Here is a 24,241-nt window from a genome sequence, read left to right as displayed (position 1 = left end):
ATTCTGATGAATTTTGAAGCAAATCAGGTAAAAATAAGAGGGTGATCTCAATGTATGCTGAAAGTGACACATTTTCTGCTTCCAGTTGGTGGCGCTATTACTTTGAATCACAATAGTCACATCCATGTGATCAGCCTTGTACAACGAAGACTAAGCCGAAGTTTCATCAAAATCAATTAATGTATGCAGAAGTTATAACACTTTGTTTCCCTTTTCTTGCCATAAATTCGTTGCCTCGCCACGGCCAAACCGTTTGAGATATCCAAAATCCGTTTGCAATTAAACAACTTCAATGTGTTAGCAACAAGTTAAAAAAAGTTTGGTGTAAATTGGATAAACCCTGTAGGAGCAGTAGTATAAAATTCATAGCCTGTTTTTTCAAAAAATTAACATTCAAACCAAAATAGCTGACTTCCTGTTGGTCGGAGCTAATGAATGTAAATTAGAAAATTGTCCGGCTTGATGAGAACAATATGTGTACCGAGTTTGGTGATTGTAGGAAAAACTAACCCCCCCACTTTTGTCAAAAGGTGGCGCTACTGAGCCCCTCCACCACGCCCATTTCTATGGCTTTGTCCATGTCTACTGGTTGACAATATTGATGTGTGTGTCGAGTTTCATGCAATTTGAAGCATGTTAAGAGCCTCAAAAACACTCAAGAATATTATTACAGTTTGACCTGTTGCCATGGCAACAATATTTCAAATATCAAAAATCCTGTCATAGGTCTACATCTGCTGTGTATTGACATTACACTGATGAAGTTTGAAGCAAATCAGGTAAAAATAAGAGGGTGATCTCAAAACATTTCAAAAAGTGATACACTTCCTGCTGCCAGTTGGTGGCGCTATAACTTTGACTCACAATAGTCACATCCATGTGATCAGACTCCTATAACGAACACACTCGTGAAGTTTCATAAAGATCAATATATGTATGCAGACGTTATAACACATTTCCTGTTTCCTTTTTCTCGCCATAAATTCGTTGCCTCGCCACGGCCAAACCGTTCGAGATATCAAAAATCCCCTGGCAATTTTTAATCATCAGTGTCTTGACTTCATGCTGACCGAGTTTGGTGGCGATCGGATTAATCGTCTAGGAGGAGTATATCAAATTCCAGAGCATGCGTTTTTCAAACAACCCTTAATAGCTGACTTCCTGTTGGCGTGGTGTTTAACTTAGAGCACGAAAGTTGTTCGGCCCGATGAGGTCTATATGTGTACTGAGTTTCATACTAATACGTGCAAGCGTGTTTAATATATGGACCAAATTTTCAGACTTTTTTCAAGGGGCGCTGTCGAGCCCCCCTGCCACGCCCGGGTACCAGCCTCTCCGGCGTCCTAATGGCCGCGGATTCCAATGTGTGTGCCAATTTTCAAGAGTTTTTGAGCATGTTAAGGCCCCCAAAAAGCCCCGGAAGACGGAAAAAAAAAAAAAAAAAAAAAAAAAAAAAAAATAATAATAATCCTTAGAAGAACAAGAGGGCCCTGCGCGAATTTTCGCTTGGGCCCTAAATAGGTAAAGGCATAATAGTTCCCCTTTAAAGGTGCCATCGAACATTTTTTTACAAGATGTAATATAAGTCTAAGGTGTCCCCTGAATGTGTCTGTGAAGTTTGCAGCTCAAAATACCCCATAGATTTTTTTAAATTAATTTTTTTAACTGCCTATTTTGAGGCATAATTAGAAATGCGCCGATTCAGGCTGCGGCCCCTTTAATTGCTCGCGCTCTCCTGCCCCCTCCCGAGCTCTTCGACTCTATCACTGCATAAACAAAGTTCACACAGCTAATATAACCCTCAAAATGGATCTTTACAAAGTGTTTCGTCATGCAGCATGTCTAATCGCGTAAGTATGGTATTTATTTGGATGTTTACATTTGATATTGAATGAGTTTGATAGTGCTCCGTGGCTAACGGCTAATGCTACACTGTTGGAGAGATTTATAAAGAATGAAGTTGTGTTTATGCATTATACAGACTGCAAGTGTTTAAAAATGAAAATAGCGACGGCTCTTGTCTCCTGTGAATACAGTAATAAACAATGGTAACTTTAACCACATTTAACAAGTACATTAGCAACATGCTAACGAAACATTTAGAAAGACAATTTACAAATATCACTAAAAATAATCATCTTATCATGGTATCATGTCAGTTATTATTCGCTCCATCTGCCATTTTTCGCTATTGTTCTTGCTTGCTTACCTAGTCTGTTGATTCAGCTGTGCACAGATCCAGACGTTAATACTGGCTGCCCTTGTGTAATGCCTTGAACATGGGCTGGCATATGCAAATATTGGGGGCGTACATATTAATGATCCCGACTGTTACGTAACAGTCAGTGTTATGTTGAGATTCGCCTGTTTTCCGGAGGTCTTTTAAACAAATGAGATTTATATAAGAAGGAGGAAACAATGGAGTTTGAGACTCACTGTATGACATTTCCATGTACTGAACTCTTGTTATTCAACTATGCCGAGGTAAATTCAATATTCATTTCGATGGCACCTTTAATGCATATTTTCAAAAAGCTAATACAGTTTCAATGGTTTAATTCGTTTTCAGGATATGTTACAAACATATATTTAAAAGCAGGACTGCCAAAATGGAAGCTAATGGTTGAGATTATTTATGTGTAACACTGTGTACATTTTTTTAACACATTTATTCAGTTTGACATCACAAATGTTTCATTCTGCTCTGTGTGATTTTTAAAGACTAGCATAAGAGCACCAACAATTGTTTGCAACCTTTTTGCTCAGGGGATCATATTCCAAGATCTGGCCCACATCTAGTACGTGTGGATTACACACAGACCAGATGTGGGCCGGATCTGGGCCTATGACACTATGTTACACTATGTGCTCATGACTCTCACCAAATAATGTTAAAAAGAAAAAAAAAAAATCATGTTATGCACATATCCTTACACAACATCTGAAGTAAAATACATGCAGTTGTTTTATCAGTCCGTCTGGAAACATGTTAGGTACTGCATCTGGAAACAAGGTACTGCACTGATACAGTGAGCATATTTGAGAATAAATAATCACTGAATTTGCCAAAGTTTGTCATTTTAGTGGCAAAGGATTCAAAGGATTTTGTTGCTCTTAAACTTGCGGTTCATATCATCCAAGTAGCCATATGTAAAAACAACTTGTCTTTTTTATGTAGTAATGATACAAGCTCAGTGACATTTAGAATCTGTTGATGTTTTTGATATGCTTACAGTGTCTTGACTTGGTGCCCTGACATTGGTGATACTGACATTTTGTTATTTAATTTTTAATTATTTTTAAAGGTGCCCTAGACCAGTTTTAACAAGATGTAATATAAGTCTAAGGTGTTCCCTGAACGTGTCTGTGAAGTTTCAGCTCAAAATACCCCATAGATTTTTTTTATTCATTTTTTTAACTGCCTATTTTGAGCCATAATTATATATGCACCGATTCAGTGCGCGGCCCCTTTAAATCTCGCACTCCCCCGAGCTCTAGACTGCCTTAACCAGCATAAACAAAGTTCATACAGCTAATATAACCCTCAAAATGGAATCTTTACAAAGTGGTCGTCATTCATGCTGCATGCATGCATCGATTCCTGTGAGTATAGTATTTATTTGGATGTTTACATTTGTTTCTGAATGAGTTTGATAGTTCTCCGTGGCTAACGGGCTAAAGCTAACTTTACACACTGTTGGAAGAGATTTATAAAGAATGAAGTAGTGTTTATGAATTATAGAGTCTGCAAGTGTTTAAAAATGAAAATAAGGACGGCTATTGTCTCCGTGAATACAGTAATAAACGATGGTAACTTTAACCACATTTAACAGTACATTAGCAACCTGCTAACGAAACATCTAGAAAGACAATTTACAAATATCACTAAAAATATCATGATATCATGGATCATGTCAGTTATTATTGCTCCATCTGCCATTTTTCGCTATTGTCTATGCCGTCTATGCCGACGTAAATTCAATTTTTGATTCTAGGGCACCTTTAAACATTATAGATGATTACTTTATGGTAATGCAACTGTTTCACATATTCATGAACATGAATGTGTATATCAGGCCACAAATCCACATGGGTAGTGCCACCCATCACAGTCCTCATGCCACCCTATAAATAACTTTACAGATCCGCCCCTGCTGGAAAGGTCATCTGCAGACTGTACAGAGTAAAAGAATCTTCTCCACAGCATCAGTGACTCCTGTGGGAACCTCTTGCCAAGAGACACAATAGGGCCTTTCACACTGCACTGAACCCGGGGTTATCATCATTCTAAACCTTCTAAAATGGTTTTAACCCAGGGTAAAGGAATGTTTCACACTTGTAATTTAGAAGCGAAGTCAGCAGTGCTTTTTACCTGGGGTTATGAAACCCTGTTCCAGAGCAGGATTAGGATTATGCTGTTAAGCCATATTGTGGAGCCAAACGTGTGCAGTGTGAAACAATGTGGTGTTAGAATATTACGACTAGATTGAATTTTATTACAGATTTCCTTTTTTTCCTGATCTTGTAAATATGTTCTTAGCATGTGAATTGTGTAAATCTGAGAACCTGCCGCAACCTGCCAAGACTAGCCACACAGAACACATTTTGTGTCCCACTGTGCTACTTTTTAACTGTATTATGTAAACATCCATTGGACGGACGTCTTTAACCATTGTGCTGTGTTTTGTGCATGAGCACCGTGTTTAGATGCCATATTAAGTTTCAAAACTCATGCCTGGATTGATATAATGTTTCCACCCTGCACTGAAAATGTTTACATGGTACATTCAAATTTGTTTAAGCAGACTGTAATTGTCTATTGTTCTGACAACGGATCAAATTTTATGACCAATTTGTGGAGAAATCAGCTTATCTTTTCCTGTAACTGTACATGACTCTTGTTTTCCTTTGACAGATATCAGAGCAACCCTTCTACAGCCGCTTACCTGCAACTCCCGTCGAAGTATAATAGCTCAACTGGCGATCCAAAAACATGGGTGACATCGGGTACCAGAACTAGCCAAGATATTCATGAGATATCAACTACAATATCCCCTTCACAAAGCAAGTTATCTCACAGAGAATTAACCGACTACATTGGTAAAGTGAGAAGAGAAAAACAGAGATCGAATATGGGGAGGTATAACGAAAGAGACATCTATGAACAGCGTGAAGGGTGGGAAAACACATGGCCGATAAACTGCAGAGGAAAAAGAGAAAACTGTGAAACAAACAGTCAGTATGCCAATTGTTATCATCATACACTTTCCACAAACACATCTGGTTTTGAGGTTGGGGAGTGGAGATCATCTAAGTGTGCTTCAAGGCATAGAGAAAGTTTTGGGATGTGCAGAGACCAATGAAAAATTCCAACCAACTATTTTAACATCAGACAAAACTGAGAGAGAGGGAACAGTGGAGAAAATGGAGTACTTGGAATTCGAGAAATACGGAAAGTGTTTTCCCTATAGTATCATTTAGACAGCCTCCATCCTACACGGCACCACCAGCATACAGTTCCCCGAAGCATGGTGACAAGCTAGCAGCAATACCGAAAGTTACTGCACAGGAAAGTATGGAGCAAATATTTGAAAGCAGAAAAGTAAACTTTACAGATTTAACAGAAACACATTGTAATCCTTCAGCAAACAATGGACATTATTTACAAAAAAATAACCAGACACAGAATTCAGAGAGCTATCGTAGTGATCTCATGGATGGACAACACTGTCCGGAAGCCTTTAATACTGCCTCGGTCATGCAGTACACAACAATAAGAACCAAACCTTCTTCTCCACAAGAACAGCTCCAGTACCGAGAGTTTTCAGAAATGACCTATCCTGATATTTCTCAGACAAAGCAGACCAAACTCCCAAGAAGAAAAGGTGGCGAGACTGTGTTTTGTCTCGTCTCTCGTAGGGGAGAGGTCTCAGGCTTGTCCAGCTCTCCAGAGGAGCCACTTAAGTGCCATGTGTTACCTCTGTTAACTGATTCTAAACCTAATGACATGACAATCACACCTGAGCAGACAGATTCCCCTCAATGCATTGATGACAGCAGACAAAATCAGGATGAAGCAGTGAGGCAGCTCCATGGATCTTTTATGTTGAGAGAGTATGGGAATACACCCCTAGAACATACAGGAGGGGATCAAAGATCCAGTTCTATCCAAGATTTTGGCAATGAGATCAAACCAAATCAATGTTATGTCCATAAAAATGACTCACAGTCAAGCTGTTTAACCATGCAGACAAACGGAAATGTGAAACCATGCAAGGAAATCATAGAGAAATTCCCATTGTGGAAAGAGCCAAAATATCAGCACCACTTGATGGGGCCAGGAAATGAGCAAAGCCAAGGGGTCGACGATGAGTCCAACAATGAGTCCAACGTTACTAACACAAAGGACCCCGACAAATCAACAGAAGACCAACAGAAGAGTCTTGTGGTCATTGATGCAACTTGTGTTGTTGTCAAGGTTGAGCTTGTACTTCTTCCAGAGAAAGAACATGTCCAGTATGTGTGTTTGACAGAGGAAAGTCCTTTGTCAAGTACTAGGGAGGTGATTGAGCAGCACAGCAGTATCATCTCAAGCCAGGAGACCCCTGAAAACAATACTTTGGACAAGGGAGAAGAAAGGATTCTTGAAATACCACATGAGTATCCCAGGACAGGATTACAGACATATGAGAGCATTTCACAAGAACTTGTCAGTTCCTGTGGGAGTAACATGGTGGATCCAATAAAAGAGTTTGAGGAATCTCCATCAGCAGTCGAAGCTGTCGAAGTTCTGGAAAATGAACTGATGGTGGGACAACCTGGAGTGGGACAACACTGGAGAAAAGAGTTTAGAGGAAAGCTCAACATAATCAGAATGGGAAACCTCCATCAAAAGAACCTGAAGTATGCGAACTTTGTGGATTTAACTGCACATTCCACATCTGAAGAAGTGGATCCAATAAAAGAGTTTGAGGAATCTCCATCAGCAGTCGAAGCTGTTGAAGTTCTGGAAAATGAATTGATGGTGGGACAACCCTGGAGTGGGACAACACTGGAGAATAATGAAGGTTTAGAGGAAACGCTCAACATAATCAGAATGGGAAACCAATCCACTGCAAAAGAACCTGAAGCTATGCTTGAAGACTTTGTGGCTTTAACAAATGCACATTCCACATCTGAAGTCATAGTGGATCCAATAAAAGAGTTTGAGGAATCTCCATCAGCAGTCGAAGCTGTTGAAGTTCTGGAAAATGAACTGATGGTGGGACAACCCTGGAGTGGGACAACACTGGAGAATAATGAAGGTTTAGAGGAAACGCTCAACATAATCCGAGTGGGAAACCAAACCACTGCAAAAGAACCCGAAGCTATGCTTGAAGACCTTGTGGCTTTAACAAATGCACATTCCACATCTGAAGTTTCTGAGGACCAAACTGAAAAGACCCCAGTAGAAATTAATCAAAACACAAATCAAGAAAATGGACCAACATTGGACGACAGTGCAGTTGAGCACAAAACACAGAAAGATAACTATCAAAAAGATACTTTACCAAAGGACAGTTCAATAGAAGAACACCTCTCAGATGAAATAGATGACAGGCAAGAACTTGTTTTGGATTGCTCTAAACCTCTCCTAAAACAAAGTGCCATCAAAGAAATTCAACATGGTGCACACAAATTTGTTTTACCATCCATTGTGGGTTTCAGTACCCTCAGAAGATCAAGCTCTTTGCCTAATTTGTCATTCACCTCTTCTTCCAACAGCTTGGATGGATCAAACACAGAGAATGAACCACTGTTGCTTCCATTGTCTACAAACACAAAAGGCACCATGTACTCCTCACTTACCTCTCTTTTTTCAACTCCTGTTCCAGTTACTTTTGAAAATTCATCTCTCTCAAAGACTGCTGATGTTTTACTCTGCACTTCGTCAGCCCCCGAACACAAACAAAAAATACAGCACGCCAAATCTCTGTGGGACGCAGTAAGTCGTATACGCAAACACACAGCTCCTGACTCCGAGACTGAGGAAGAGGAGGTAGTCGAGTATGGGGAACAAACTGAAGGTGTAGACACAGAATTTATTTATCAGAGATTGAACACAGAACAGGAACAAGAATTGGAGGATGATACTTCAGAGAAATCAACAAAAACCAAATGATGTTCCTGTGGCAGGAAACACTGAGTATAAACTATTGTTGCGTTACAAGGTACTGTCAGTCTGTGTATTAATGGTGCGGATTTTACAGTAGTGGATCATATTACGGTTTTGAGTCACATAACCGATCATTTTTTGGATCAGAAAGAAGAAAACCATAGGGACTTTGGGGTGGTAATCGGTGTGTTTCAACTGCAGGGAGCAGGGTCTAAATGAAGTTATAGGTAAAAATTCCCCCCTCAGAAAGTCTCTGCTCATGAGGTAGTACTTTTTCAAAGTTCAGGAACTTTCAGGGGTGGAACTTGGGAGCTGAACATGCTGACTGGTTGAGTTCATGCAGCATTTTGATTGGTTGACTCCACAAGCCACCATTTTTAATAGTCTAAGAGTCATTTGCTATTCGAACCAACAATGGAGTTTAAAAAATATGATCGATGGACCGAAGACAAGGTTCAGGCTTTATTAAGCTTATATGTGGATGATGAAATCCAGCAGGAACAAAGTTGCACGCAGTCCTACATCACCGGACTAATCTTCATGGTACTTTAGACCACGATGGAAGTGCAGACAGTAACAGGTAGGGGGGTGGAAGTTCCTGGGACAAATTGTTCTGGGTAATTTCAATGGAAAGGCGGCTAAAGTTACACTCTAAAAAATGCTGGGTTAAAAATAAGCCAATTTGGGCTAAAAATGCAGAATTGACCTGACCTGCAGAATTACAATATTGCTCACTTAAAATGAACCCAAAATAGGTTGGAAATTAATAAGTTTGATAAATAATAATTAAATAGCCTAATAAACATTTATTCCATTTCTTATTAAAAAAATGTTCACCTTTTGATTATTATTGTTGCCTCTAATAATTATGTGTCTGATTTTCAATTTCCAGCCTATTTTGGGTTCATTTTAAGCCAGCCATATAGTAATTTTTAAACAATAGTTGAGTTAAATAAAACTACCCAGCATGTTGGTCAAACATTCAATCCAATCGCTGGGTTTGTCCATTTTCAACCTAGCTTGATTTGTTTTTAACCCAGCATTTTAGTGTACAAATAAAGTAAGGTCTTACTGTAGTAATCATTTCAGGTACAGTAATGTAATAATTAAATGTTAAATATCACTATAGTATAAATTTAATATAGATTCATCTTTGTTGAAGCTGTGTTTTGTTGTTTGATTAACATTAATGACAGACAACAGCAAGTATTTAAAGGCTGCTGTCACTTTAAGACCTAATGCACGGATCCAATATTTGATTTCTTTCTCAACCGTTTACGTTCACTTAAGACATAATCATGTTTACAATACTTGCCGAGATGGGTATTTTGACAAAATTTTGTGTCTATTCAAGTGCAAGAAGATGCGAAAGAGATATTAATTTGAAGTTTGCGCGCTATCTGAAACACACCTCTCTCTGTGTGTGCACGCTTCAGGTGTGTGCATCTCTGTGCACAGATGTGCACAGCGTGTGAGTAATGAATTAAATTCTCTTTTTGCCTTCTACCGCTGGAATTGTTTAAAATTGATTGAATGTGTAAACTGGCAAGACATATAAGGAGGCACTTAAATATGTCTCCTTATATCCTGCTATATAAGGAGGTACAGAACAGTCATTGCCTTAGAAACTTTATCCTTCAGACAGCTGCACTGTCCTCAAGAAGCCATCTACAGCTCGCCACTGAGACTCCACTGTATCATTCCAGGCAGAACCGGAAGGCATCCGTGCAATGCCAAAATCACTGAAAGAGCACATTTTTCTTTTTTCTTTTTTTTAGCTAAATGGGTCTAGAATATTAAAGGTCATCATTAATGACTTTATGGATTTTTTGCTTAAAATTTACATAGTTAACACAGTGAATTTACAGGGCAGTCAATATGAACAACAATTTGTCCTGTTCATTTATATCCCATTGATCGTAATGAAAATCCTGATTTTCAGTCAGTCCAGTGAGCTAAAATCTGGTCTAATGGGATCTAATGTTGTTCAGCAGAGTCTGATCGGGTCTAATAGGGTTTGATGTGATTAAATACAATGATATGCAGTATTTCAAACAAAAGGAGAGAATTACACAAAAACAGGCGAGCATTAATAATAAGTGATCATAAGTGATTTAATTGGGTTGTAAAATAATGGACTAATTGTTAAGACAAATATACAAACAGAACTGCTTGTGGTAGAACTGCTTAGTGAGGTAGACAGAAGAAAAAAGGCCAATAACAAATTGAAATGTATTAGAAAGGTATTAGTGTGGCTGATGTATTAGGTTTCAAATCTGTCATGTAATGCACATAAAGTGGCACCTTATCAAGTTCAAATGCAAACAGTTCAGAATTTATTTGGATATTAAATTACGGATACAACATTTCTTGTGTGTATTTGTTATATATTGTAATCCAGCTTTCAATCCTCTGATTAGAGGAACTAGGGAAATACAGTTTCTACTCCCTTTTCTCCATAGATATAACTTTGCATCCATCTGAATGGAAAGTTTTCAGATGTATGGTAATTTGATACCACTTTTAGGGTACTTTTTATTCATTTTTACAACATTAATGTAACTAACGGCAGTCAAGCTGGGGCTCATGGATTTAACCCTGTTAAAAGAATAGATAAATATTTGCCTGATTTTACGGTTTAATTGCATAAAATGCTTTGTATTTATAAGCTCTGAGTCTCACCCACATTCTTCAACATCTAAAACTATTATAATCATGCAGTTTATACCTGAGTGTTTGAAGCCTATAACAACTTTCTCTAAAACTTTCTGAAATATCAAAGTGACTCATTTCAAACAGCATATGAAACTAATGATCAACTATCAAATTATTTTTACAATTTCTGAAGGAAATTTGAGTCGTTCTAGGCTTTGCAAATGGTAGGGCCTAATGGTAGAAATGTAAAATGGTAATTAATTTACTAATTAATCATGCAACTTTTTCCTGCAGTTTAGTTATACTGAGCAGGGAAGATGGACTCATCTTTACAAGTTAAAAACACCAAATTATTGTTTATTAATATGACAGAAACCGAATTGAATCTATTTAATAGATTAATAACTTTTTTTTTTTTATTTCAATCACATATTTTATTTTATATTAATCTAATTTATTTTAATTTACTTATTTTAATCTTATTATTTATTTAGGACCATTTTTAAAAAAAAATCCAGTTTTTCAGACTTTTCCGTGGAAACCCTGTCACTCCTTTGAAAAAATGACAATTATTTTTTTAAATGATAAAAATTTAATTATAAACTAATCAAGTAATCTAATTTTTGTAAAGTAAATGTAATATTTTGTGTACTCAAACTCATATTTTGTACTATAATGTTACTCCAACACTCTCATAAGTTACAATTAAAAAATGTTCACACCACAATTACAAGAATGTATGAATTTAATGGAAAACATCAATTTTACTGAAGTGTACAATATGTCTATAATTTTTATTTATAAATAAATTCATACATAAAGTATATATTCAAACCACTCAGCTCCAGATATAAAATTCATTAATATGTCTGACGGACTGGCCATCCATTCAGGGTGTTTCCCGGTTTATGGCCAAAGACATTGAGAACGGCTCCAATATCCCTGAAAACATACATGGGAAACGCAGTTTGGAGGATGGATAGATGGAAGGATGTTTGGCTCATCTCAAAGTGGCTTTATAAATGTTGATATTGCTCTCAGGATCTCGTTGCACGAGCTCCACCTTGAACATCTGCGGTAACACACTGTCGTAGAAGTCCTGAGTGCCGTGCTCTCTGCGCATTGTTGATGCAAGGTAGACAACAGCACCATCCTTACTCAAATGAACCAGTGTGTCCAAAAGGAGAGGGAACGTTTCGGGCAGGTAGATGATATCAGCGCCCAGCACGAAGTCCCAGCTGGAAGAGAATCTGTTCTGGTCGTGTCCCCATGAAAGCGGTAATACAGCGGGGGCATCTGAGGGCCACCCTGAGAGAGGGGCGTTAGCGTCTACATTCCTCTCTATTTGAGAAAGGGCAAAAGGTAAGTCTGTGATGGTCACATGGGCTCCTAAAAGGCATAAAAAGATTGTCCGAGTTAGAAACTGCATTACAGGTAGGATATGTTTGTCATGTTTTTATCATTGAAAGATTTTCAGTTCTCCTCGGTGCTTCCATGGCATAGAAGGGACGCAAGATTTCAATGGCAGAAAATGAGAAATCATGCCAATAAAGTTAATACACTGTCTACTATTTGCTACCACTTTTTTAATCCCCAAGATTTTAAATCTACCATGAAGGGAATAGAGTTAAAAATAAACTGAATATCAAGAAAGATTACACAGATATTCATGTTGAGATGAAAACAAATGTGTCGGCATTTTGAGAAGTTCATGGCAGACAACTGCACACCCATAAATCAAACGTTTTACCTAATCGTGCAGCCACTATGCCAACAAGACCCGTTCCTCCTCCCAACTCTATTACCCTCATCCCACTGAGATCCAGAGACACCTTCTCAAAGAACTGACATAAATGGAGAGCCTATGACAAAACAGTAGAAACAAAGTTCAAATGAAAAAAGAAATGACTTCTTATATTAATATGACATATTTTCCTAACATATAATTGGTTTAGATTTATAGATTATACAATTTTAATAGATTTATCAGATAGAATTTTAATTCTGACTAAAGATTCAGTCTGAATATTACGACGGCGTTTAAAAAAATAAATAAATAAATGTAAGATTACAAGAATAAAGTCGTAGCAATTCGAGATAATATTTTGAGAATAAATTCAAAGTCGTAGCATTATGAGAATTAAATCAGAAATTCGCTTTGGAATTCTACAGTCTTACATAGATAACATTAGCACAAATAAGTTTACGAGTATATAACTATACAACTAGAATAAAACATTTAAGCTGCTTTAAAACAAACATCTTTTGGTGTAGCTGCAGAATTATGCCTCAAACATTATAATGTTCATTGCCTCTTATATGCCGACTGTACACAAGGGACCGTGTGAAAATTACACTTACTCCACAAAAAACGTTTTTTGCGTCCAACCTTAAATTCTTCACATGTATTTAACATTAAAAATAGTAATAAGAAATGATCTAAGTAGGCTCCAACTCGGTTAGCTGACTAATTTGCAACAATATTAAAACAAATGTTGGGAAAGTGATAATATTTAAAAGTTAAATACACACAAAGGGAACAATCATGGCCGCGGGAACATATTTTGAGCAGGGGGTGCTGAGGGGGAAAAAAAAGGGGGTGGGGTCATGTGATGAGAGTGTTGACTGACAGGATGATGGCGGCGGCAAAGACGCCAGAAAACTTTTTAGTAATAGTTGCACTCCATTTAATATAAGTTTAATTTAATAGTTTGTCTTTGTATTATTGTTGTTGTGTTGTTATTAAAATATTAGGCTAATGAACCACAAAAGCATTTGTTTTAAAGTAAAGGGAAAATTCAAAGATATTTTATTTAGCCTATTTTCACTTTGTTATTTTAATAAAAGCTCAATGTTTAATATAACCTAATTTGTAATTATACTATTTAATTGTTGATATGGTTTCATTATTATTATCAAAGCATTCGTTTTAAAATAAGGGGAAAATACAAAGACGGGAACACCTTTCATTTATTTGTGTTAATTCAGGTATACACCCATTATAATAAATGGTATTGTCTACACTTGATGGGGCATGGCGCATTATGCTGGGATTTGTTGTGTTGCACACGCAGCATCCAGTGTTTACAATATCAGTGATTATAACGGGTTCTATTGTCTTCTGTAGCATCATGACAAAAACGGTTTTAGTTAAAGATCAAAATAGTGTTATTGATCCTAGATCTATTTTTTTCTTGGGCTCCATGGCTGGCAGTGCTGAGTCCGTGCCACCCCTACTTCCTGCGGTACTGGAAACAATGCTATCACTTTCCCAGCATTTGTTTTATTATTCTTGTTTCTTCTTACTATTTTTAATGTTAAATACATGTGAAGAATTTAAGGTTGGACGCCAAAAACGTTTTTTGCGGAGTAAGTGGAATTTTCATACAGTCCCTTGTGTATTATAATGTTTAAGGCAAAATTCTGCAGCTACACCAAAAGATGATTGTTTTAAAGCTGCCTAAATGTTTCATTCTAGTTTTATATTTATATAAACTTATTTGTGGGGGTAATAGGCAGCAGAAATTAGAATAGCCTAATTTATGTATGGAAATAAGCAGAATTGATTGCGCAAATGCGCATGGAATTATACTGCACTACAGAAACTGAAAAGTTTATGAAAATGATTTATGAATAATTTTTATATAAAATATGTATTTTATAGTCGGTCACCGTACTTCTCTATGCATAGAAGCTTCTGTCTCAATATGTAAATAGTTATATATTAATAAAGTAACTCACGGAGTCCCACACTGAAGCCGCTACGCCGAGGTTTGCGCAGTAATACTGATGAATTCTGATGTTCTGTCCTGAAACTCGGTATGTGCTGTCTGCGCTGAACGTCTCCTCGAATAAACCATCGTCTGCTGGAAACAAGTGCTCAGGATCTTCGTTCATGTTGTGCACATTGAATGATCTCTGAAATACAACAGCTGAAGGACGCTGTTAAAGTAGCGCAGATAATTCAAGAGTAAAGCTTTTATCACAGAGTGAAATGTAGAAGTAGCGGAATAGGACAGAAATAAACAGCCTTGAGTACGGAAAGCCATCAGATCCAAAAGAGACGACGACCACCACTGTTGAGGTTGAGGAGCTGAAACACTGATGTCATTTGCCCATTAGACTGAATGTAAAGTTTTGATACCTGTTGATAGTTTCTGATTTATGATAATTCAGATGTTTCTACTGAAATGACATTTCTTGCATCCTGCACTGTGATATGCACATCTCAAAATGCTTTTTTATTCGCTTTTATTTTATGTAAATGGGAGTCACTGTAAAAAAATATTCCATGAAAAAAAAAAAAATCAGTAATTTTATGGACATTTCCTTAAGCCTAAAACCCAACGCAATGAGGTTCAAAATTCAAAATAGGCCTACAGGTAGGCTAAAACACCTGTAAAAAAATAAATATGGAAAATTCCGTCAAATTACAGTTCTTCTCAATTGCTAAAACACAGTTTCTGAAACCTTGCTCCATTTTCTGAAACCATTAAACACAAAACCTCATCTTGAAGCACTATTTACAAAACCTCTGACTCCTCTCACAAAATGAAACTTTCGCCTCAAAACAGTTTTACTTGTGTTCAAAATCAAGCACTGCTCTCAAATCATAAACAAAGTGATCAAAATGATATACACTATCAAGCAGTCAGTAAACAAAACAGAAAACACATTGTTCAAAACATATAGTTCTCAGGGAGAAGTACATTTTTAATCTCAAAACAAATGTAATATTTCTCCGTCATTGTCTTTTGATGAACGAAAACTTGTCAAATCATAGTAGCTCAAAATTGATCAGAAATTACTACTCTGCTTTGCTCTTTGCAATTTTTTTTGCTCTTCCTCATCCTCTTCCTCTTTCTTGCCCTCCTCCTCCTATTCCTTTTCTTACCCTCCTCCTCCTCCTCCTCCTCCTCATCCTCCTCCTCCTCCTCATCACCCACCTCACATACGCACTCGTCCTCATCCCCTAACATTGTTTCTTCTATCCATTCTCAGACTTTCTCCTTCCCACCTTCAACAACCTGTCTGCTCTCTGAACTGCCTTATATTGGTTGTGTCACATCATTTGAAAAAGGTTACATCAATTTTGAGTGGTTGTGTTCAATCAATGACATGTGTTCTCTATTTATATTTGATTGTTGCCACTTGTGTTTACCAATATGGATGACGTGCATTAGAGTGCAGAATGTGTTTTGAGAATGAGAATGTGTTTAGAGTTTTGCTGAAGTGAGATCTGCAAATTGTGTTTTACCATGTGAAATGGTTTAATGTATTGACAACAGACTGCAAAATTAGCTAAATGAGGTCAGGCAACTGAGAACTTTGTTCAGCCAATGGGTTTTAGTGTTTTAGCAATTGAGAAAAACTGTAATAGGCCTATAGTATATTGTGCCCTATTTTTGCAGATTTTTTAGAGAGTACATTGTCTGCACGATAGTAATAACCTTTACAGGTCACTCTGGAGGCTACACTGTTGAAAAAATCAGCATATGCTGGTTATGTATGTTTTAAAGCATGGAAGCAGGTCATGAGCCGGTTTAAGCTGGTCTTGAGCTGGAGCTAGTTGCTTAGGACCAGCTCTTGACCAGCTTAGACCAGCTCATGACCTGCTAAAAACCAGCTTCCATGCTTCAAAACGTACCTAACCAGCATATTCTGATTGTTTCAACAGGTTACTGAAGTGGACCAGAGTGAAGACAGGCTATAAAACGCAGTTGGCGAATAAGGTCGGAGAAATGGTCTTGCCGAAAGGTTTCTCATATGAGCTTTTGCTGAGAACTTCTTTGGCCAGTCAGCGGTAACAATATAGGCTATGTAAATAATTTTTTGTGCATGATTTTATTCCCCAAAACAGGTCAGTGCAAATTACATCCTGCAGACAATTCTGTTTTCGGTCACGTGACTGGTGCTTAGAACTGCACTATTTTTATCTTAAAAAAGAGAAACAAAAATATGTGTTTGGAAGTTTTGGACACTTGTGATCACATAAACAGCACTGCCTGACTGTACATTATCATTTACATATTTGTGATGTAAATGCTTGCAGAAAGACAAAAAATAATGCAAAATTTCATTGGTAACTAAATGCTGTTTGGCTATCATTATTCAAACACATTCTGAATTGCCTGTGTTTTGCTCTGAATCACATTGCTTCTCATGTACGGGTTCAAAACATTTTAAAAATATTTATTGGACTCTGTTCCTGTTTCATGAAACTCCTCCTTGAATTCTAAGTAAAGCAGGTAGAACTGCTAAAACTGAAAGCAAACACTGCAGCTTTTCATCTGCATGGAACGATGCTGAAAAAAACAACAATGACTAGTGGGAGTTTTTCTATGGTAAGTACATTTTTGAAGCTACATAAAATGTTCAAAACAATTATGAATATGTTTTGACCTGAAGCAATTTGTGTAGGATTGACCTGTTTGGTATACAAATGTGTGACCTGTCCTCATATCACATAAAGACTTGTCAATGAATGCTCTTACTTTGATTTTGATTAAATAAATAAATAAACAATGGTGAAAAAGCATTGACCAGCAGGTTAGTTTTTCCATGCTGTATATATTTTATAAAGTTTAAGGATTATTATGTAGATTAAGTAAGGAATGACTGAAAGCTTCAAAGCTGCTTTACAGCAGAGTTAATCTGTTTGCATCATTGAATCATTATTTTCCTGTTGATCACTGTATGATGAAAACAATCTGCATTGTATAAAGCATTATAAAAATAAAGGTTACTCTGAATTAATGTGCCAAACAATTGGAATGCATGATTATTTTGCCATTAATTACATGATTATTCATGTACTCTCACAATATAAAGTGTTACACTTTACTCTTCTAGAGATACTCTGATATGTGAAGAAACTCCAGCAGTTTTCATCTCTTGACTGACAGTATGCTTCAGATGTCAGAGAGTGTGTTTTGTAAGCATCACAGAGTGAAACCAGAACTGTGATTTGAGCAATGCAGATTCACTGAGATCCTCCTGTTTTCTCAGAGTTGTGTGTGAGACAAATGCGCATTATCCGGTTCCTCTAAATGGACCGTTACTGCAATGTTTTACTGTAAATATATGCAGTGTTTTGTGTCCTGTATCCATCCACACAGTGCAGTCTGAAGAAACCCAGTTCAATCTATTTTAATTGTCAGTTTGCTCATTAATTAATGAACAGTAAGTGGCTTTAAATTCATTTTGTTTGATTACTTATTTTGTTCCAATTTTTACAGAGAATATGACTCTAAGTATGCAATATACAGTTGCATGAAAAAGTATGGGAACCACTTGCAGAATCTGTGAAAATGTGAATTATTTTAACAAAATAATAGATCATACAAAATACATGTTATTTTCACAGATTCTGCAAGTGGTTCACATACTTTTTCATTCAACTGTACAGATTTCATTGTGTTTAATCAGATAAAAGCTTATTTCTCTTTAGAAGATCATGGAAGACATTTTATCGGGGATGCATTTTGACTCTTTGGCTAGCTGCTTTAAGTGCATGTGTGCTTCAATATTTGTGGATTGGGATTGGTATATACAGTATATAGAGGTGGTCAGAGCGAATGAGTCTAGTATCACCCATAAGGGATTTATTTTGCAATGATTACCAGCTAACTGTACTTTAGCCTTTATATATTTTTAAATGGGACTTGCAGTAACACGTTAAATAATGTACATTTAATTTCTAACCAAATGCTAGTATACGTATTCAGAATAGCTTGTGTTTTACTCTGGTACATTGTTTTTAACCCTGCTCACAGCATAAGCAAACAAACAAGGTAAAACATTTTTATTGGACACTTCTGCTTTTTTCTAGAACTGCTTCATGAAACTCCTCCTTGAATTCTGAGTAAAGCAGGTGTAGCAGGTAGATCAGATCAAACTGAAAGCAGAAACTTACTGCAGCTTCACATCGGCAAGGAAAGAAGCTGAACAAATCAGCATTAACCAGCAGGATATTTTTCCTGGTGAGTACATATCTAAAGTTACACAAGATAAAACAACTATATATGTTTCTGAACTGAAGCCATTTGTGTAAAATGTACCTGCTTGATTCACATATGTGTGACCTGTCCTGATATCATATACAGACTGTTTGTTATCTACTTTGTTTTTGAACAATATAATTATCCCAGATTTACATTCAGAACATGTTTTCTATATTACATTGATATTGTATTTGTTTTTAAAGTTCAGGAATATCTTTAAAACTAATCTAGAACAACTTTGACCAACTTTGTATGGATGAAGGATGTGATTTTTCCTCATTCATAAAGTATATGTATTGGCAGGACTAATAGCTTTCTGGATAGAAAGATGAGTGACACTGCTTTCTAAAATGAGTCTTGATGAGAAAACAGAGGAAGGATGTTCTCAGTCCCGGAGATCTCCAGATCCCAGCTGTGTGTCCGTGAGGAGTGACAGATCCATGGATTATCCTGCTGACCTCAGTGATAAACCAGTGAACACTGATCCTAAGTGAGTATAAACACACTTGATCAAGTTAGTCTAAAAAACTATTAAAACTACAGTTCGTGGTACAACAGTATTTGCAAAAATTACGTTGAATTTGCTCGCCATGACTGTCACTTCAAGCGGAGTGATACAAATGGTGAAAAGGTAGGAGTGCTGTTATCACTGAAATATCGCACGGCTATCAGCCAATCAGATTCGAGAACCAGACAGTACTGTTGTATAAAGCCTTATATTGTGAGAATTAATAACAAATATTAAGTCATTATGAAGATGGACTTCTACACATTAAAAACTCAACCATCAATTTCATGTAATTCTTTAACGCTCGTGTACTGTTGTGAGTCAATTTGACCTGTTTTGATTTTGAGTTGTCGGAAACATAATTTAACCTATGGGTTTTTTTTGTTTTGTTTTTTACTTTTTCTTATTTAGGGTCATGAACATGCATGCAAAGTTTCAGCATGCTGATGTGTTTGACATATACACACAATATTTTGATTACGTTGGTGATGTTCGCGGGTCAATTTGACCATCATATTTTAATGTTCTAAGGCAACTGTACAGGCCCAAAACAATAACATTTCTTGGTTATATTTTGTTATTTTAGTTTTTACTACCCTAAGAAGCTAAAAAAAATATTTTAATACAAAAAAATATTTTGTCAGCCACACATGGTAAAAATTTACTGTCTATCTAAAATACACTGTAAGAAATGATTCTGTGGTCATGTAGATTTGAATTAATGTTTTTGGTTAAAATGTATTCAATATAATTGTGTTTATGATTTTGAGGCAAATATTTAATTAAATTTCAAATAAAAATGGTTGGAATAAAATCTACCCATTGTAGTTAAATAAAACTTAAGCATTATATTTACCTAATCCCAAATGGAGAGAATATTGAGTGAATTCAAATGAATGTAATCAGGCAATTTTTAATTGAAAAGCACTTCCTGTCAAAGTGCGCCTTTTTTTATGCAGCTGGCCTACAAGACATTTGAAGAGAGTAACATTAGGCTATAGACAGTGAATGTTCGTTTTCTTCTACATTGCTCATCTTGCAAAATTTAACTGGTTGACTTTAGGTAAGAAAACTTATTTTGTTATCACTGGGCTAGTAAGAAGAACGCATACATTCTGTGTGCCACCAATCAAAATTCATCCATGGCTCCCATCATGCATTGCTGCATGAATAAATTATGAGCTGAATTGTCTTAGTAATTTCCTTTATTCTCATATTTTATTTTGTTCTGTTTATGCAACTTTTTAGTAGCTTGTTTTCTAATGTTCAGAGTTGATCTGTTGATCAGAATATGTTGCTTGTCACCGTCGTTGAGATTCACAGGCTAATTCTTGATGTCGCTTCAGTGTTCATTTAATACTTTAACACTCTTGAGTATAGTCTCACATGTATTCCCAGGAGAGTTAAATTAACACTGCAGTTTTTGCTATGTAAAGCACAAAAGAGAATTGTTAATAAAATTATTTTATATTTAAGTTCTGTATGGGCCATATTACTCATAAGAAAGGAATATTCAGATTTAATTCATTGCATTGATTAAATTCAAATGTGCATTCAGTGTGCATTTTAATTTGTGTAGATGATGATTACTCAATTATGATATGTAGAATTAAATTAATTTTTATTAGTACTATTTACACATTAGGGAGTTTATCTTTTTCAAATCAACTCAATATATTTTGTTTAGGTTATAATTAATTCTGTACTGTTTTCTATTCAAATCTACTAATATTAAATGGATAACTATTAAGGGTCTCATTTAATTAATATTTACTCAATACCAAACCTTGTGAAATTTAATTAATAATATTGCTTGTAATCTGTTGCCTCATTTTTATTGAGTAGATATGGTGTATTTTTTCTTACAGTGTACTGTCTAGCCTACATTGTTTTTCTTGTGAATTTTGTGATTTTTTTTCTCATTTAGGATCATGAACATGCATGCAAAGTTTCAACACACTGATGTGTTGTGAAATGTGCAATACGAAATTTTATACTTCTTACTTTTCGTGGGTCATTTTTGACCCATAGACAGCCATTCAAAAACAACTACAGACCCAAAATACAAAACACTTCTGTGTTGTATGTCACAGTTCTTCAACTCTAGTCCTGAAGTGCCAGTCTCTTACTGAGTGTAACAACTTTTTATTTTCAAAGTTTGTGAAAATATAAAGTTGTTTTACCTGTTAATTGTCTGTTCCACTTTTTGAGCATAGATATGAAAATGATTTTTCTATTGAGCCCTGCACATGACATGCAAGAAAAAAAATTAAATTGTGTGTGACTTACTAATTCGTTCCCTCGTTTACTAAATCATGTGCATAAGGGTTAAATGTGCAGGTTATTATATGTCTACAGTGAGCTATATCATTAATCTACAGTTGACCTTTGTAGGCAGAGGTGGAAAGTATAACTATGCGTTAATGTTGAGTTTAGTTTTCACTGTAACGGTACTATTAGTGGTAGAAATACTGTAAATCATGGCACTGCTTTGAAAACAAATATGTGACCCATGCTGGCAAAATGATTCAGAATGTGCACAGGCTAATTTTGAGCTACAGCATGCAACGTCAACTGGCGGCCCGCGGGCCAAATCCGGCCCGCCAGAGATTTCCATCCGGCCCCCAGAATAATACTGAATTCAGGAATAGCCTTGTAAGAGGAAAAAGTTTAGGGCTGGTCCGAATACCATTTTTTGACGAACATCGACTATTCGAAGCTTCGGAGAGAGGGGCTGAACATATTTTTCTCTCTAATAAAGGCAGGAATATGTGTCTTTATGTCCGTTTGCATTTTTATTATTTCGAGAACCGTTCATCCAATCGACTTCACAAGGGAGTGCAGTGTCGCATTTGGTGCAATATAGATGGACACGCGAGACGCGACACATTCAGAATTAATAAACTTTTAGTAAACTACAGTCAGAGCAGCGCGAGCGGGAAGCGGCTTATGCTCCGAGAACGGTCACTGCACTAGTGATATAAAACGCACACACACAGGTCTGTTAAATTAAGCAATACTTTTAAGGTAGTCTAATATTTTTCTGACTAACAAATTGGCACAGTAAGGGTATATTTAAATAAAGAAAAAACGAAATTTAAATAAAGAAAAAATGAAATTTAAATAAAGAAAAACGAAATTTAAATAAAGAAAAAACGAAATTTAAATAAAGAAAAACGAAATTAAGTTAAATTAAAAACGAGATTAATTTAGATTGATAATAACGGGTAAAAATGCTAATACATTTTGTTTCTATTATTCTATTTTCCACAATGTCAAAGCAACAAAACACAAGCTCAGACAGGCACTCGGTCCATACAAACTCCGCTGTTCTGCGCTCTAGCCAGAGAACACTCCCGTTGCTGGAACGATAGGGCTGGAACACGCGTCGGTTCTATTTCTAGCATGCACGCGTTTTCTGAGTGGCTCGAGCGCGCCTGAGACGCGTGTCTCAGTGTGCAAACTCCAACCTGTTAAATATGGGAGCCGAAATAAAACGGACACGCCACGCAGCTGAGACGCTCACGCAGCCAGTGTGTCGCCGGCCTTATTCAAGGCGGAATGAGAACCGTTTTTTATTTTTAAATCTAACGGAAAAAAAAAAGCCTTCTGAAAAGTAGCTTGTGCCATAGCCTGCCTTCAGTCAAGAATGACGATAAACGCGTTCTCTCATTGAACATCTTTTATTGTTTCACGTGCTCATTTTTTCACAAATGTCAAAATTTTCCTTGCCTGGGATTTGCGCACAATTGCTTGACAGTGATGGACAGCTTGACAGCCTCACAAATATGAAGCCTAAAATATCGCTATCGCCCCCTGGTGGCTTGCAGCAGTACAGGTAATATGTAAAAAATAACATAAATTTGGAATTAGAATTAGTATATCAAATAATAACATATTAGGATACAATTCGAATTTTATTTTATATTACGAGTATCTGGCCCTTACAGTGTCTGCAGAGAAAATTTCTGGCCCTTGGACAAATATAGTTGATGACCCCTGAGCTACAGGCAAAATAAATGAATTATTTCAAAAGTTTTAGCCATGTTTCATTGAGATCTTTTTCATTCAAATTCATTTTTATTGCAAATAATAGCTGATCTGATGTCAGCCACTGAAACATCAATTGCAAACAATCACTCAAGACCTCAGCAGAGGATGATTAACAACTCCAAAAAACAGCTTTGCAGCTTCACTTTATTTATTTATTTACAATTGAATATATATAGGCTATATATATATATATATATATATATATATATATATATATATATTTGTCTATATCAGACACACACAGATCAGTGTGTGTCTGAATGATGCCTTAGTTCAAAACTTACTGTTAAGCATGTTTTTTTTAAAAAAATCTTCAAATGATCAGATTGTCATGAAACTGCTGGAGCACATGCTGCAGTATCACAAGATCAGAAAGTTTAGAGGCACTAAAAACACTAAACCTTAAAAATCAGTCATGAGGTTTTTTGATATGATCAATGAAGCAAATCACTTTATGATGCTAATATCTTTAATATGTAGCAAGCATCTGTTTTCTGGCTTTATTTTAACACAACAAGTGTTAAAGTTTTTTTAACACTGATCTTGTGATACTGCAAATGCAATTCACCAAAACGGTGGCTTAACGTATATATATAAAAATTCAAAAAAAAAAAAAAATCAACATTAACTAGAGCTAAACCTCTGTTATTTCTTAGAAACAACCTATGAAAGAAATAAAGTTAAACTGTTCTGTAATAAGTGAAGCTGTTTTTGGAATTGTTTAATCATCCTCTGCTCAGCTCTTTAGTTTCAGTGTCTGAAATAAGATCAATTATTATTTGCAGTAGAAAGGGATTTAAATGGGAATTAAGTTCTCAATCAAAATATGGCTGAAACATTTGAGATAAAAGAATAATTTACAATTGA

The 24,241-nt window shown here is 36.2% G+C and overlaps 2 protein-coding genes across 3 annotated transcripts in view; one reads left to right on the top strand and one right to left on the bottom strand.

The window, feature by feature from the left end:
• Positions 1-11,537: 11,537 nt before the first annotated feature.
• On the bottom strand, positions 11,538-14,922 carry LOC125263188 (EEF1A lysine methyltransferase 3-like). Of its 2 annotated transcripts, none has more exons than XM_048182114.1 (3): positions 14,552-14,922; positions 12,561-12,672; positions 11,538-12,151 (listed from the first exon to the last, which is right to left on the bottom strand). In XM_048182114.1, the coding sequence occupies exons 1-3, from the start codon at positions 14,705-14,707 to the stop codon at positions 11,811-11,813; spliced, it is 609 nt and encodes a 202-aa protein (XP_048038071.1). In that variant the 5' UTR covers positions 14,708-14,922; the 3' UTR covers positions 11,538-11,810. The 2 variants fall into 2 exon arrangements, with proteins under 2 accessions (XP_048038071.1, XP_048038070.1); XM_048182113.1 differs by having other exon boundaries at positions 11,538-12,199; positions 14,552-14,916.
• A 4,205-nt stretch (positions 14,923-19,127) lies between these two features.
• The window catches only part of LOC125263177 (NACHT, LRR and PYD domains-containing protein 12-like), a 13,074-nt gene continuing 7,960 nt past the window's right edge, over positions 19,128-24,241 (top strand). The window contains exon 1 of the mRNA XM_048182097.1: positions 19,128-19,303. Within this exon, the coding sequence (XP_048038054.1) occupies positions 19,164-19,303 (140 nt within the window). The 5' untranslated portion in view covers positions 19,128-19,163. The remainder of the gene's footprint in view (positions 19,304-24,241) is intronic.

Source organism: Megalobrama amblycephala, linkage group LG2 (assembly GCF_018812025.1).
Source record: "Megalobrama amblycephala isolate DHTTF-2021 linkage group LG2, ASM1881202v1, whole genome shotgun sequence".
In the NCBI taxonomy this organism is placed as follows: domain Eukaryota; kingdom Metazoa; phylum Chordata; class Actinopteri; order Cypriniformes; family Xenocyprididae; genus Megalobrama; species Megalobrama amblycephala.
Note: the sequence above shows the minus strand (reverse complement) of the source record. Positions and strands in the feature narration are given on the sequence as shown.